The 16,424-nt window shown below is 37.1% G+C and overlaps 1 protein-coding gene across 11 annotated transcripts; it reads right to left on the bottom strand.

The window, feature by feature from the left end:
- cep43 (centrosomal protein 43) lies at nucleotides 1-16,010 on the bottom strand. Of its 11 annotated transcripts, none has more exons than XM_046836267.1 (21): nucleotides 15,892-16,010; nucleotides 12,888-12,941; nucleotides 12,748-12,802; nucleotides 12,555-12,643; nucleotides 8,731-8,868; nucleotides 8,617-8,643; nucleotides 7,737-7,793; nucleotides 7,501-7,571; nucleotides 7,056-7,111; nucleotides 6,871-6,932; nucleotides 6,514-6,594; nucleotides 5,453-5,515; nucleotides 4,067-4,275; nucleotides 3,642-3,710; nucleotides 3,301-3,378; nucleotides 2,869-2,958; nucleotides 2,635-2,744; nucleotides 1,604-1,669; nucleotides 1,431-1,467; nucleotides 407-485; nucleotides 1-171 (listed from the first exon to the last, which is right to left on the bottom strand). In XM_046836267.1, exons 1-21 carry the CDS (start codon nucleotides 15,973-15,975, stop codon nucleotides 79-81), a joined length of 1,668 nt encoding a protein of 555 aa, XP_046692223.1. In that variant the 5' UTR covers nucleotides 15,976-16,010; the 3' UTR covers nucleotides 1-78. The 11 variants fall into 11 exon arrangements, with proteins under 11 accessions (XP_046692223.1, XP_046692224.1, XP_046692225.1 ...); XM_046836268.1 differs by having other exon boundaries at nucleotides 1,431-1,464; XM_046836269.1 differs by having other exon boundaries at nucleotides 3,642-3,707.
- Between the last annotated feature and the right edge of the window lie 414 nt (nucleotides 16,011-16,424).

The following is a 16,424-nucleotide window of genomic DNA, read 5'->3' as shown; positions in this document are numbered from 1 at the left end:
TGAACAGTGAACAATAGGGCTTTAATAGGAACTGCTGACATAGTTTACACAATTAGGTACATAAATACAAAAAGAGGATTAAGTGTTGTCTGCTTGTCCATCCACATCTTCCATGTAATCTGCAGCCTGACTCGTCTGAGACACGCTCACGTCTTGCGTGATCTCTTCGAGCTGGAGAAAAGAAAAGTCATGAATTCGTGTTTTTGTTATTGGATTTTCACTTTTGTTCTGCTGGTTAACAACTACAACAACTAGAATTAATATTTCCTTCATTCCCATAAGGTCTGCTTGTACAAACCCTCTCTTTCTGCTTATCGTACAATACTGAGCTTTATCACAGCAACCGCTGGGTTTTATCAAAAGCCACAATCTGGTGCCATGTGAAAGAGATTTAATCACTAGTTACCCTATCACTGAGATCAGGTCCCTCGAGAGAGGCCTCTTCAATCTCCTCACTGATGCTCACCTCGCTCTTTGAGTTATGACTGTGGAAGACAATAAATAAAGAAAGAAATAAATCAACAACTGGAGGAAATGTTTGTGGCTGAGTAATCTGTTACTCTCACCTTGCTTTTGTTCATTCATGCTTTACACAAGTATATATAAGATGCCTTTACCAGAACACAACCTGTGCCAAACTACACACACCCACACACACACACACGCACACCCACACACAGAGTGCACGTCTATTCGGGCCATAAGTATCTGGACAGCAAATTATTATTGTTTTGTTGAATATTCTATTTAAAAATAAAATACTGAATTAATCAATAAGGAATTACTTTCTTCTCATTTTCATCCATTTTGGTAATGTACAGAGGCGAAATTATAAAATGTGTCATTGTTTTAGAACACAAATACCTATAAAAATATATGTTTCAAATAAATGTGAGGAATTAAAACTTTGGGTATGCTGTAAAAAAAACAACAACAAAAAAACCCAATCAATATCAGGATAGTATAATACCCCCAAAATAGATCATTTTCTAATAAAAGAAACAATAATGGAATTGTTGTTTTAACGTTAGTTCTAGTTATCACTTACACCATAGCAGCTATAAACAGTGAGATGTGTTTAAATAGTGTTTATGTTTACTTACTAACCATGGATATGTCCCATGCTGAGTTATAATGTAGGAGTAGCATTTAAACTGAGTCCTGCCACTGAAAATGAATTAAAATCTGACTAATTGGAGAATTCAGCTATGTTCTATGATAATTTCTTTAAAGGTAATAAAAAGAAAAAAAAAGGGGGTTTTACTGGTACTTTTTGTATTAAATAATCCCCATGTGCACCATTCTGCATGGTGGTCTATTATAAAACATGATTTTATAATTACGTTATAAAACCTGCCAATATTTTAATATATTGAAAATGACTGTGGAAATATAAGAACTCCCAGTGTACAGAGCAGAAGGAACTTAACCTGTTAAAGTCATCATCGTAATCGAGTTCTTCATCTGCTGAAACAATGAAAAGAGGCCTCATAAAACAGACCATTGTAAAACATGCCATACTTGTATAACATAACACACACAAACAGAAGAAACTTTTTAACACATACATAACGAAATGGTTTAGGAATGAAACATCGCTCACCAGGCAGAGCGGATCCAGTTTTCTCTTTCAGCATTTTTACATCTTGAAGGCTCTTTTCTTTAGACTCTGATGAACGCAGGAAAAGAGAGAAAAACGAGAACGTTGAAAAAAAAAAAAAAAAAAACCACACTTTCAATCTGCGGCAAGATGTGTTATCGAGTTTCCTGCACTACGACTGAAAGCTCATTCTAATTTAACATTTAGCTCCATGTTTAATGTGGACATTTTGCTGACTGATGGTGACATTTCTGGTACTTGGAACAATTGCTTTGTGTTTCCAGCAACCTCTTTCCTCTTTCTTAAACGCGTTTGTTCTGTTGTGCAATTTGTTTATGTAAATGGGTCAAAGACAAAAATGAGTGTGAGAATGTAGTTACTTTATATTTAACAAACCGAATACATAGACATTTTTACACCACCACCAGCACCATCTTTAATATTTTCCTAATTCCTTCCCATAATTTAGAAAATAATTATGAGAAGTAGAGTTTAGTACAGTTCCAGTAATCCTGGACATTATTATAAATATAAGTTTAGAAATATAACTCACATTATGCTCTCTCTTTAAATTACAGGTAATTCTATCGCTCAGAAATACTTTTTATAACCTTGATTAAAAACTACTTCATAACCTCATAGAAAAAAGAAATGCATCACCACACAATATGACGTCTATCACTGTTCCTGTTTGAAGCTGAACACCTGTTCTCTGGTTAGACTCAGCTCACTCTCTGCACGAAAACATGTGATTTCCTTATTCTTAAAGATCTTTGAAATGCTACTATCGAAGCAAAAATAAATAAATAAATCCTAAAAAAAAAAAAAAAATTAAAATAAAAGGTAAAACAAGATAATAATAATCATGGTGGAGTACATTTGTGTAAACCAGGACATTAATAAAAGGCTGTAATAAAAGAGCTGGCTTGTAAAAGTGCAGTATATAGGGATGACTGCGTAGGGTTCAAAGTATGGTCTGATACCTCTTTAGGTGAGGTATAAGTGGATTTTCAGATAATTAAATATTTTTCTACCGTTTTTACTGGAGACAGGGTCTTTCTGGTTGTTTTCTGTACTCTTTAAGGGTGGGGTATCTGACAGGTGTGAAGAAGTTATCCCAGGTGCCTTTGTGGATCCCAGTCTCCTACAGGGCACAGAGAGACAACAACGAGTTAGGACATGTTGCATGTCTAGTGATGGGTGAGATGGATTCCTGAGAAAGAAAAGCAGAAAGAGAAAGTTAGCAGAAAGAGCAGAGCCTAGCTCACCTGGGCTCAGGGTTAGTGCTGGCCTTGTTCTCAGCATCTGAGAACATGTCCTCTCCATCGCCCTCAGTGTCACTGCCTATAGCAGACAGGCTGAGGCCAGAGAGAGCGTGTGCAAATAGATCACAGACACACACATATATATGAGGAAAGTTAAAGGAAACACATTAGAGATTAAAAAGGTGCACAAATGTGCAAAAAAGAAGGACATGGTAAAGGCTGAAATCAGATAGAGATGAAGGTCATCGCTAAGCTCGAGTAGTTTTGGACTATTCATTTAATCCGACACACCATTTTAAAATCACAATAATGATTTATAATGCAATAATGATGAGTCCATGGCACCAAAGGGCCAGAGAGCCTGGTTTTTGCACCCACGGGTAAGATGGTTGCACTGGGCTAGAATGGCAGAGTGATCACTCCATGCACACTCACTCATTGAGGCTAGTACCCCTCCTCATTTTGGAGAAGGACGGCCCTGCCAGGCTCTCCTCCCTCTGCGGGTGCTGGATCCTTACAGGACCAGGGGAGAGAAAGCAGACACAGACGACAGGCAGTGGCAGAAGGGGAGAAACATGTAAAAAGGAAGAAACAAAGAGGAAAGGAAGGACGAGGTTGAATACACAACAGAGCTGCAATACAAAAGTGCCAAGAGCTGACAGGAGCGCCGAAAGGGGAGGGGAGGGGGTTTTGGGTGGGAAAAAAAATCACACACATAGCTCAGAGTCAGCTAATGAAAATGAATGAAGCCCCCAGAGAATATTGGTAATACTTACACTTTCTGACTAAAGCTCTTTTCAGAAAGTCTCTGCCCTGTGTATGGCTTATCTGTGGAGGATAAACTACTGTCCCCCAGTGCAGTGATGCCACAATAAAAGAGAAGATGCATGTAAGGAAGGCATGTTAAATACAGCAACAATGTTTGTATGTGTGTGTGTGTGTGTGTGTGTGTGTGTGTGTGTGTGTGTGTATGTATGTATATATATATAAACATTTTAAGAACCCTACAAGTCAAAAAAACTGTATTACTGTAAATCATAATAATTACATACCTCCATTTAAACCTAACCATTTTATAAACCTTTTTTAGATGTGTGAAATTGGGAATGATTGGTTTTGCAATCAGGGTTTGACTGGTTTTGATGCGTCACACTGGAAGCAAAGTGTTGTTTAACGTACTTGCTCAGAATGCTGTTCTTACCAGCCATAGGTCTTCTGAGGTTTTGGAAGAGGATCATCAAAGAATGAGTCCCCTTCATCATCATCGTCGTCGTCGTCGTCCAGGCCCAGATCCAGAGGTCTCCTCAGGACGGTAGGGTCATTCCTGCTGGGAATAAACCCTTCACTCGCCAAAAGAACTTTATTCTTCTGGGAGATCAGTGGCTCACTGTGACTCGGAGGATCTCCAGCCTGTAGTAGAGGCACCATAGAAATATCACAGTTCTGACACATTTTAGACAAAAGGTACAGTTTTGGCAAAAAAAATTGGGCTGCTTTGAGACCTAAATGAATGTAGCACTGACATTCCAAAACAACAACTCATGCGTGAAAGCCATGTAAACTCAAAAACTGGAATGCTGGAATAATCTGAGGTGCTTTCTGCAACAATCAACGATATTACAGACAAGTACATCAGCGACGCTTTGTTGTTCTAAATGACTGGAAATCAAACGTTTACTTCATTTTTATCCTGTTAAGCGTCCGAGGTTGCCATAGACACAAAGGTCTTTGTTCTGATTTCACCCTTAAATGAGATTAGTTTAAGAAGAGCGAGGAAGGTGAAGTGGAATGGGATGAAATGTTCAAAGTTGAGTTCAAACAGCCTGCACTGGAAGGAACTGAGTAAGCAGTTCAGATGACATTTGGACTTCTTTGATGACGAGTCAAATGCTGCCTATGAAGTCAGGAGCAAGAACAGTAAGCTATATAAGAGTCATTTTCCAAATTGGCCCACATGAAAATGTCCAGCTATGAGTAAGGTGCAGCTGGAGAATAAAGGCTAGTGTAAGTGAATGGTAAAACCGTCTCTAAACTGCTATGTTTTGATGAATCCTTGTATCCGGATACACTACATATTATCAGCCCTGTATAACAGCTTTACATGCAGAAAACAAACAAAACATCCTGTTCAGGGGTGCAGTGGAGCAGGAGAACAAACCTTCAGCATGACATGGGAACTCGCTCTCGACAGGCTGCCCTGATGCATAATTAAATCAAACCCACCACTTGAACATCAGTGCTGATTCACTGCGGTTATACCGAGGTGAAGTCCGAGAGTCATGTTACATGAATCACTGATTAGTGGAAGCTTCGAATGATCTTTAATGCTGATGTAAGTGAAGCGGCCGGGTTATAGCGCCGAGTTAAGTGCTTAGTCATTTCCTGTGCGAATGAAAAGCCTATATTAATTTAGCGATGTGTTGTGTCATTTGAGCAGGACAGAATGACAGAAAAGGCTTAAAAAAAGAAATACAGACTTTCTGCATCCACGTGGATATGATCTGAGCTACTTTTCTGTCACTTGAGGAAGCTGCAAGATGAGGTGCTGCAGGAGGATTGTGCTAGCATTTGCACACCCGTGCTTTACCTGAGGCCCAGGTGGCTCTTCCTGCGCAGCACTGGCCTTTATAAACCCCTTATACCTGGGTATCTGAATATGAGAACACAAGTATCAACCTACATCAGCACGTGAAGTACCTCACATATCGAACGAGTAATGAACCACCGTGCACGCACACACAAGCACACATACAACAGATGCGTGGGGAAAAAAAAAGACACACACACAAAAAAAACATGCATACACAAAAACACAGACTGACACACACACACACACACACACACACACACCAGAATGCAGATCAACAAAAATAAAATTAAGAAAGAAAAAAAACAAATGCAGCTATTTCTCTAAATGAAAAATACATATGATGCACATTTACATAAGATATACACATGTACATGGCATACTTAAGTCAATTTCATTTAAAGAGGAGTTGTAGGATGTTAAAAGGCCCGCTTTTTGACCGGGGCTCCGATACCTGCATTTTTGATGAAGCAAAACTCAAATCATGATGCATTTATCTCTATCTAGCTTATTTAAAACTGCACTTACAAAATGTTAACCATTTTAGAAATCGCTACTGAATTACAATGCAAAAAGGTACAACTTTTTTTTTTTTTTATCTCCATAAGTTACAACAATAATGATAAAAAAAATTAAAATAATAATAAATAAATAAATAAAGTCTATTGCGTTTAATACATTCATACAGAAAGTAGGCTTTCTAGTCTTTGGAAAATTTCCAACGCTTATTAAGAAAATCAAATGTGAAATGATAATTAAGCTTTTTCAGGGGAAGCCCCTTTGTGCTTTGTGCGACAAACAAGGAAAAACTATTTAGCTTTTGAAAACGCAACCTTTCGAGACATCAGATGCGGTGTATTTAAGGCACATGGGATTGGAGATGTAATCTAGAGGCAGTGGAAAAGAATGTGTGACGCCAAAGGATAACAAAATAAACGACCACGGTAAATAAAAATACATTTAGAGAAAACAATGATCACATCCACTCAGACCCCGAGCTGTACATGAACGCTGAACCGCTGATAAACATTCAGTAAATGGTAGTAGTTTATAATACTGGCCTTGCTGGTAGGTGATGGACTGATCTTCTCCTCAGTAATCTTACTCACAGAGGGAATTCCTCCACTTACATCACTGACAACCTACAATATAATATATACTGTTAAAAGAGTAAAAAAAAAAGGTAATTTATATTATATATAATATAATTTATATATAAATAATACTGTCATGTGTAAAGTGTTGAAGATTTAAATTTTTTAAGAAAATGCTCCATAAATATATTTTTAATAATTCTAAAAAAGTATAAAAATGATTAAAAAATCAAAACAATAAATTGAATTCACTGTTAAAAGTAACTAATGGTATGTGATTATTAACTTAATTGGTATGTGATTAACTTTTGATTTTGGACTTACCACACTTCTGCACTGAAAATGAAGCTGTTTGAACAGCCCCAAAAATTCCTGAAAGTCTACAGCTAGGCAAAAAAAAAAAAAGAAAAGAAAAAAAAAAAAGGAGAGAAAACCTCAGTGACCATACTGCAACCCACTATGTGTAGCACACACACAAACTAGAAACACTAAAAACAAACTGTACTCACAATTATTTAGATCTTTGGCTGCGAGTTCATCAGTCACAAACTGTTCTAGCATGCTTCTTCATTTAGCAGCAGGACACACACACACACACACACACACACACACACACACACACACACACAGTGTAAGTAACACACAGTAAGTCTTTAAATGTTGTTCTTACTGTAGGAGAGTAATGTCTGTGGAAAGTATGGACAATTATGTATATTTTGAATAAAGCTTGTTAGTTCTGAATAGTTTATTAACATTCTCTTAGAATTTAGTCTAGGGTTAATTAGGTCAAAGTCATAAAGGAGGCCATGACCACAGTAGTGGTTGAAACCTCACGTTGATTTCATAATCATTCTCAGTGAAGTAAATGATTCTATATGGGCCGGTGCTGAGATCAGATAATGCACCACTTTCCAGATTAGAGGTTGCTAGGCACGTTTATCCGTTTCATCTCACCTGCTGAAATTGGGTAAAAGCTCGGAGAAAATGCCGATAACGTCATCTTTGCCTAAACCACCACTCGGATCCTGGGTTAAAAAAAAAAAATAAATAAAGTGCTTTAAATAAATAAATATGCATTATTTATCATAAATAGAAGAACAAATAGGATTTGACCAAGCATACATACAGGAAATCCCATACTGTATGAGAAGAATGCCACTTGCTTTCTAAAAAAGGTTGTGCAGAATTACCTTACATCTGCAGTCGAATTTTTTTTGTGCTTCGGCAATCTGACGAGGGGACAGTTCCTAAAAATAACCAACCATCTTCTGTTATTAAAGCACATACGTAAGGATTTAAAACACGTTGGATGTGTTGTTTTTCGAAAAGTCATCATGGGATTTTCTTCTTTTTATATTCATTTAACAAAACATTTTTCATCCGGTTAATGCTGAACCACATCAATAGAAAAACTAATTCATTCTTGTTATCATTTCAATGATAGCAGCGATACACGTCTGTCTCTATCTTGAAGATAATACAACAAAACTTTTAGCAAGTTGTTACTACAGAAACAATAAAGTCCCAAAATGAGCTCATTCATAACACCTTCTGGCCAATCAGATTCAAGAAATCAACAATGCTGGGCTACAAAAAAACTAGCCAACTGTTACGAAACCAAGAAACAAGCAGAGCGTACGTCGTATAGAGAAAGAATCGCACAGAAAAAAAAAAGAATGATTAAGTAAGGTTTAGGCGGAATTGATTCACATGATTTGGTAAAGCAGGGACCCGTGAAGCCACACTGATCTAAACTACAGTCACCAGATGCACAGAAGTAGGACAAAGTTGTTTTTGCAAACCGTAGCTGAGCAGGAAAGAATTCTTTCACACAATTCTAAACACCTTAATTTACACCCTCCTTCCTTCGTGTGACCTAAATTATATAGCTGGGGCGCAAATATGCGGGGGGTAAAGTGAGAGCGCGAGATGAACGATGAAACAACTAGAGATCAACCGCATCTTTTTGGGCTGTTATAAGACTGAATTTCATCATGCCACTGTAAATCACCTGTGATTACTGTATACTGTAGGAGTAGAAAATAGGTTGAACATATACAGATGAATTACCTTGGGAATATGCGACGCTCGGTCTGCCTGAGGGAGAAAGAGCTTTCATTCAATCTCGGCATTATATCAGCAGTTGTCATTTTTTTCTTAGAAACATCAGAAAGTGACCTTCACCTCAGAGAAAATGGAGAATTTATCATTGTTTCTGCTTCTCTTAATGAATTCCAGGAGCAGAGGCGTGCTCTTTTTCCCCTCATATTCGGAGAAACCAAGCTCTTTGGACAAACTTTCTCGGGTGTCCAATCCATTAACCTGGAGATAAACAGATTGTAGATTAAAAACATGACTGTTCATTTTTGGTTACTGAAGAAAGAAAGGAATTACACAGTTCAAATGCAGTACATGGCAAAAACTGTTTCTTTATATTACATTACATTTACAGCATCTGGCAGCCCCCACTGTCTGGAGCAATTCGCAGAAACAGAGTCTCTTTTTTGAAGTCTCATTAAAGACGACCTCATACAGGTTCACTAGGTCAGGGATTAGGTACAGTACCTGAACTCAATTGTGGAGTTTAATTTAGTATAAAACAAAAAAAAAAAAAAAAAAAACACACCACCAAACACATTTTCCTGAATGGCAGAGTGTGATGCAATAGTGCTGTAAAAAGGAAGAAAAAAATATATGCATAAATATGCATCATATATATATATATATATATATATATATATATATATATATATATATATATATATATATATATAAATAAAAGCCAATTTTTATATAAAAAAACAAACAAACAAACAAAAATGTCCTAAAGAACCACAGTGTCTACACTTGTAGGCTTTTTTCTTTTGCGTAATTTTTTAAAGCCATGATTTGTAACTGAAATCTTGCAGGGGGAAAAAAAAGGCATGGCCTCTTTTGGTTTAATTACAAGGAACAGAAAAATGTAAAACATACTTAAAAAAAAAAAACTATTCAAAAACAAAAGGTGGTGTGTGGATTTCGGTACGTGAGAGCGGTAGAGTTGCAACACTGACGCATGTCACTGCTTTACATGAAAGAGACACAAGAGGAAGACACTTAGATGTGTGAAAGCAGGCCTCGGTCTAAGCACGAGACTGGAGTTTTGCAAGGTTTGGTAAGTCACATAATACGAAAGAAATATATGCACTGTAAATCTATCTATCATATATATATATATATATATATATATATATATATATATATATATATATATATATTTTTTTTTTTTTTTTTCCAATATTGTATTATCTTAGAGCACTGATCTTCCAATATAGAGTATTTACGCAAAAGACCGAACAACAACAACACTGTCGGTTATCCTGTCCAAAAGATTACATCATGTTGACTTGTTCAGAAATTACCGTTTGTAATAGTTACTCTTCACATATTAATTCCCCAAAACCCCTTACAGTTGGTACATGTGAAATACTCATCAAATGGGGTAGGGGAGAAGAGAAGTATGCAGATGATGTATGTGTGTGTATGTGTAGGGGAAGTGGTAGCTCAGTGGTTACGGCTCTGGGTTACTGATCGGAAGGTTGTGGGTTCACTCATGGGCCCCTGCTCAAGGCCCCTAACCCTTGCTATCATATCTGAGTCTGAGCTTTGACCCTGGCTTCTTACCATTGCTGGGATATGCAAAGAAAGACTTTCACTGTGCTGTTATGTACATGTGACAGGAAAAAAAGCACCTTTTTTTATGTAAACTTTTGAACTCGTTCATTTGTAGAATTTCAGTTATTACTGTGTCTTGTGGACGATATATAAACATCTGCTATGTGATTTAGCTCCTTCGGGGCAATATTGAATAAACAAAATACAGGTTTTATGATCCCATGAATATTATGCAATTTCTGCAAGGCACAGATAAACTTACGACCTCAACTGTATGTACAAAATGCATTATAATAAGTTAAATATGGTAATTATGCTTCATAAAAGCTCATTATTTTCCTGCTGTCTTAATACTCTACCTGTATTTCATCAGATACAGGATGGTGTAATTTAATACATCTTCCTCACTCTGTGTGTGCGTGGATATGTTTACATTTTTTTTTTTTTACTTTACAAAATATAAGGTCACAGTACAGGGATATGGGTGTGCGATATAGCCTTTATAAAGCCATCTTATTGTTATTCTTTATTCTTATTATTCTAATTGACTGATTAAAGGCAAGACATTTTGGCTGTTGCCATCAAATGAAATCAGTATTTTTATAATATTATAGTATAATATAAATATGTTATATGTAATATGTTGTGTATTATTAATAGTTTAATAATACAATTTTATATGATATGATTTTGGAGGAAAAAGCAGCGCTTTTCGTGTGATCTTGATTAACTATATGAAATTATATAAATGAACACATTTTCTGCCCCATACCTTGAATTTTGTGATGATTTTTAATGCATTTGAATAGACTGAATCATGCACTGAAAAAACACAGTCTAAACGTGCACGCATACAAGTCAAACCTACTAGACTTCATAGCGTAAAGTATGCGTGCACTCTGCAGGTGTGTTTTCTGCTATACTCTATAACGTCAAGTCGCACCTCGTTAAAACAACAATTATGATATTATCATAGAAGATATAAAACCGTACACCCCTAGTACAGGTTACGATTTATTGTTTAGATTTTTTGTGCAATGAATATGGATCTCAGTGATATTTGAGTGTTTTTCCCCCTGTAAAGGAACGACTGTACTCCTGCACAGGGTCTTCACAGTCATACTTTAATGTCAGTGTGTCCACTAGAGAGCAGTGTTGCATAACCACGTCACGATTTACAGCAAATACAGACACCTATTAGAACACAGCAAGGCTTTTTCTGAACGTAAGAAAAATAAATTAAATGAGAGTAAAGTACATGTATTATATAATGTGCTGTAAGTAGAAGGAAATCAGTCCCAAAAAAATATAAAATCACCAAAAGAATATCTGGAGTGTTTTTACTAGTCCATATTCAGTACTCTTGAAATGAAACACTTCTGTTTAACTTGTGTTCGAAACCACACTTCTGTCAATCTGTTACTTTTGTCAATTATGGATTCTTTAGACTTTTTTCCCCCCCCAATATTCACTACAGTGAGATAATAAAGTGCATTTGAACAGGATTAAATCAGCCAATATGAAGAGCGCTACAGCCTATACAAAGGATTTCTATGCAGAATTTATGTTCTGAAATTCCAGATCATGATCGTAGTTTTCTTTTTATTATACAGTTAATGGGGTCATCGCAAACAAACATAAAATGTGAAAGAAAAAGTTTATTAATCGAGGAGATCTTTTGTTAAAATATACCAGACTAAGAAACTAACTAGTTAGAACTGAAAGATCACCTGGTCTGAGGAATTTTGATGTAGCAGGTAGATACAAGGGTCATTATCTGGCATGACGATCTATGACTCTAACCTGCCTGGTATTAACAGTTCTGTACAAATGTGGGAATGTTTTTTGGAACAACATTTTTGCTCACCACCACAGATTTTGCATCAATACAGTTCATGGCCACAATTTACTCAACTTCTACTCATGGCTACTTCCATGATAATGAATCACATGAATACTCATGAATACATGAATTTTCCCCCCAGACTAAATTTTTTTTTCTCTCTAAGCACATAGAAAGAAGAGAAACAGTTCGAAAGGTATTAAAATAAAAAAAAAACCCTGAAAAACCTTGACCCTGACCTAGAGACCATGAAAGACAAACGTGTCTAAAGAAATCACAATATGCCATACAGAGTGCCGTTTATTTGCCTTAAAATGAAAGGACTGACTATGGGTCAGCATATATCTTGCAAGGAGCTGCATTTCATTTCTTTAACAGACACACACAGACACACACAGACACAGACACACACAGACACACACAGACACACACAGACACACACAGACACACACAGACACACACAGACACAACATTCTTAGATTTCTATAAGAAGTAATGGACATTAAAATACCGTGTTAATTTCTGGCTGAAAAACCGCAAGGGTGAAGTCTAGATTGAACACCTGCAGAAAGTCTGTGATCAAACTGGCCACAAGGCGTCCTGCAGAGAATCAGAGAACAGTTCAAATGCAGACGATTATTGGGTCATTCATCAAAATAAACATATTACAAGAACAAAACAAAAAAATAAATAAATTTACTTGCCATCTTTGGTGCTGAGACATTTTCTCAGATTCTCGTTCACAAGTGGAGTTTTGTTCTAGCAAAGCCAAACAAGACATGACAGTTTATGTCCCAGTAACATTCCCAGTAAATGAATAAAAGGTTAGACTGTTTTCAGTTACCTCTACTTTGTCCTGCTCCTCTAAAGCCAGAAACACAGCAGCTCGAAGCTCAGCCTGTGAACGGACCAACAGAAACTGTTCAACACAGTTTAATCATCTGTAAGTCTTTAATCTAATCAATGTTGGTGAACACAGGCAAGACACACATACTATCAGAGTGTGAGTACAGATCAACTCTTTAAAATCCACTGTTATGTTCTACAGAGAAGAAGTCGACCAATTCATCGGTTTTGTTGATTAATCAGCACTGATGATTGCTGGAAAAATGCTAATCGATTACTGTCCGCTGCCATTACGAGAGCAGCCTCTAGAGGCAAATCACTGCTGCCACGTCCTAATTGTTTTCACAAGTGAGGCTGCGTGCTGCACGGAGAGCGCGGATTTATATTAATAATGTATTCATTGCATAATTATATTGATAAATTAATATTTTCACAAGAAGTCGATCACACTTGACTATCTAGAGGAAGTAAAAGTCTAAACTCCTTCCTTCTCAGAAAGGGCAGCATGCAGTGTTCCCAGACAAGGTTTCTGTCTCCTTTGATACAAAAGGGAGTGTATTTTGGTTTTATCCAGTAGCCATTTCAAAAACTATCAGATGATTACCGTATTTTCCGGACTATAAGCCACTACTTTTTCCCACTCTTTGAACCCCGCGGCTTAAACAACGACGCGGCTAATTTATGGATTTTTCCTGGGGTTTTCCCGGTTTCACAAAGTTAATGCCAAAAAACTGAGCCCCATAACATTACACCAATGAAACTGCCGAACGGGTTCAGGTGAACCAATGAAACTCTTTATATTAAATCAGACGCGCTCCCACTGAATCGGGCTGCACCACATTATAAATATGGATGAGGTTCCTCTGACATATAACCTGCCGCTCACTCGGACTGTCAACAGGAAATGCGAATCATTCGTCACGCTGAAAACAACATATTGACATATTTGTCAAATTCAGTGGGTGCGGCTTATATTTGGGTGCACTTAGTCCGGAAATTACGGTAGTTGGTTTTTGACAAACCAACATAGCTATTGTTAAAACTTTCTGTAAAAAAACAAACAAAAAAAAAACGTTGACCACTACTATCTATTTTTCTCTTTTGCTCTCTTTCCCTCTGTTCTTCTTGTACCTAGGTGCTGTTTCCTTTCGTTGGCTGGGTCATAAAAAGACATTAAAGAAGAATTAAGGAGAGAATGTTAGACTTTGTCAGGTGTTAGTTGCCGACTAATCACTGTACATCCCTGTTGTCCATCTGTTGTACATACTGTTCCCAAATGCACTGTGTAGACAGGCAGGTCGGGCACGCCTTAACATTCCTTCCCATAGCGTTTTCTCTGTATAGACACACTACTGTTAGAGACGAGTGCCACACACTTTTATATTTTGAGTTGGTTGATTTGAATATAGGTAGGGAAGTCATTTTGTTCTTTTCTTTGGCACGGTCACAGACTTCTCCTCTGCTATTCACCTCTGTACAGATTGCGTTTTATCAACTGTGAACTGTTTTTTTTACCCTTTATAATAGTAGTCGTTTTTCATCATTTCTGTTATTTGTATAATTTTGTAACATCCGCCCAAACAAGAATTGTTAAATAGCGCTTTATAGATTTATTTTATAGCAATTGTTTCTTTAAATCTAATCTTATTGGCATTGTGATTTTGGGTGATTTTTTACTGTGCTTTATGGTACAACTCAGCCTGGCCACCTACTGAGCAGATACAGACTTTATTTTGCCAAGTAGTTTGCTACACATACAAGGAGATTGTCATGGCAAGTGCAAACGTGTGACCTGTAACTTACTAAACAGACCGGACATGTGCACAGACAATTATTTAGTAAACTATTAAGACATATAATGAATTGTAAAAATAACCGATATAAAATAAAACCAAAACTTTAATAAAACATGTGCACACACACACAACTTCCAAGCAAAACAGAAATAAAATGACTATTCTCATTTAATCCTGGCTATTTAATAGCTGCTACTAACTAGCTACTTATGTGGCAGCGCTTTTGTCCTGTATCGCTCCTGAAACAATTCAGTGTTTCCATGTAGAGTATTTATGATTATCCAGACAATCCCAGCTGCACCAACACAAATCTCCTGTACTGGTCAGTGTTGTGGTGTCACTCTGTCTACCATCTCACGTTGTTCATTCAGTTGTGCCTGTGTACTGTACTGTAATGTATACGTTTGGTATGCCAATAAAAGCCTCTTGAATAGACTTCTGTCTGTCTCTTTCAACCGTTTACCTGTTAATCCAACAGATCATGATCCAGAGCTTGAAATTTCGTGATAATCCCATCATCATTATTGATGAGAAAATGAGAGATGCTCTTGCACTTGGATTGTTAAAGGTCTCAGCTCAGTACAAGATCACTCCATTTACCATGTACGGAAGTGGTCGAGCAGTGGTTACGGCTCTGGGTTACTGATCAGAAGGGTGGGGCTTCAAGCCCCTGTATCTCTAAGCTGCCACTCTTGGGGCCCTTGAGTAAGGCCCTTGACCCTCTGTGCTCCAGGGGAACTGTATTATGGCTGACCCTGTGCTCTGACCCCAGCTTACTGGGATATGCAAAGAAAGAATTTGACTTGTGCTGTAATGTACATGTGACAAATAAAAAGCACTTTTAATCTTTAAACACTGTAATGTCCACGGGTGACGTCAGAGCGGGACTCAACTGCTAACTTTTTTTCGGGACTGCAACACCGTGCGACAAATTAACACCCCACATGCTAAACAAATAACGAATATTTCAAACTAATCATATTTGTTGAACACATGCCTTTTCCATTCACGTTATCAAAACTTCACACCTGCCAGCCGTTAGCAGGAGCTTGTAGATAAACTGAATCCCTAGCTACTGTTTGTTGTCACTCAATCTGTCTTTAGCCAGCTAACCCAGTTAGCTACAACTTTAGCATTTCCCTGCTGTATTAATATCCCAAAGTCAACACCGGGTAAATAAAAATATACTTACAAACACGACATTACCTTAATCTTGTTCAGAACGCCATTATTTTCCAAATTTTGGATGAGAAGGTCTCTGAGCTCCGTGTCTTCTTCTGTAGCAGACATCTTTAATTCCTGTCACGTGACCATCCCATGCCCTCTACCGGCGTTCCAGAGACATAAAGAGCAGTACCACGTTTGTATTTTTCCTACAGTGCGCATGCGCGAAATCTTCCCCCCAGCAGTTGAGTGTAAAATTGATTCAATGTATTATCCTTATTATTTTTATTATCCTTTTTTTATTAATGGTTTTTACATTTGGCTTGACTTCCGACATATTAAGCCCGTGTTATTATTATTAATGACCAGAATATTAAAACCTAGAGTCGATTACATATTTGGTGTGACTACACCTGTTTTACTTGATATATTACTGTGCTTTATAAGTTGCTTAACATTAATGCAATAATTATTATTCCCTTTGGAAAGTTACTTATACCATGCATATTTATTATTATTATTAGTTATTTTTAAATTCTTCTAAAAGAAAACCTCTCCTGCATGCAATACATTAA

This window comes from Silurus meridionalis, chromosome 23 (genome assembly GCF_014805685.1).
Source record: "Silurus meridionalis isolate SWU-2019-XX chromosome 23, ASM1480568v1, whole genome shotgun sequence".
Classification (NCBI taxonomy): Eukaryota; Metazoa; Chordata; class Actinopteri; order Siluriformes; family Siluridae; genus Silurus; species Silurus meridionalis.
Note: the sequence above shows the minus strand (reverse complement) of the source record. Positions and strands in the feature narration are given on the sequence as shown.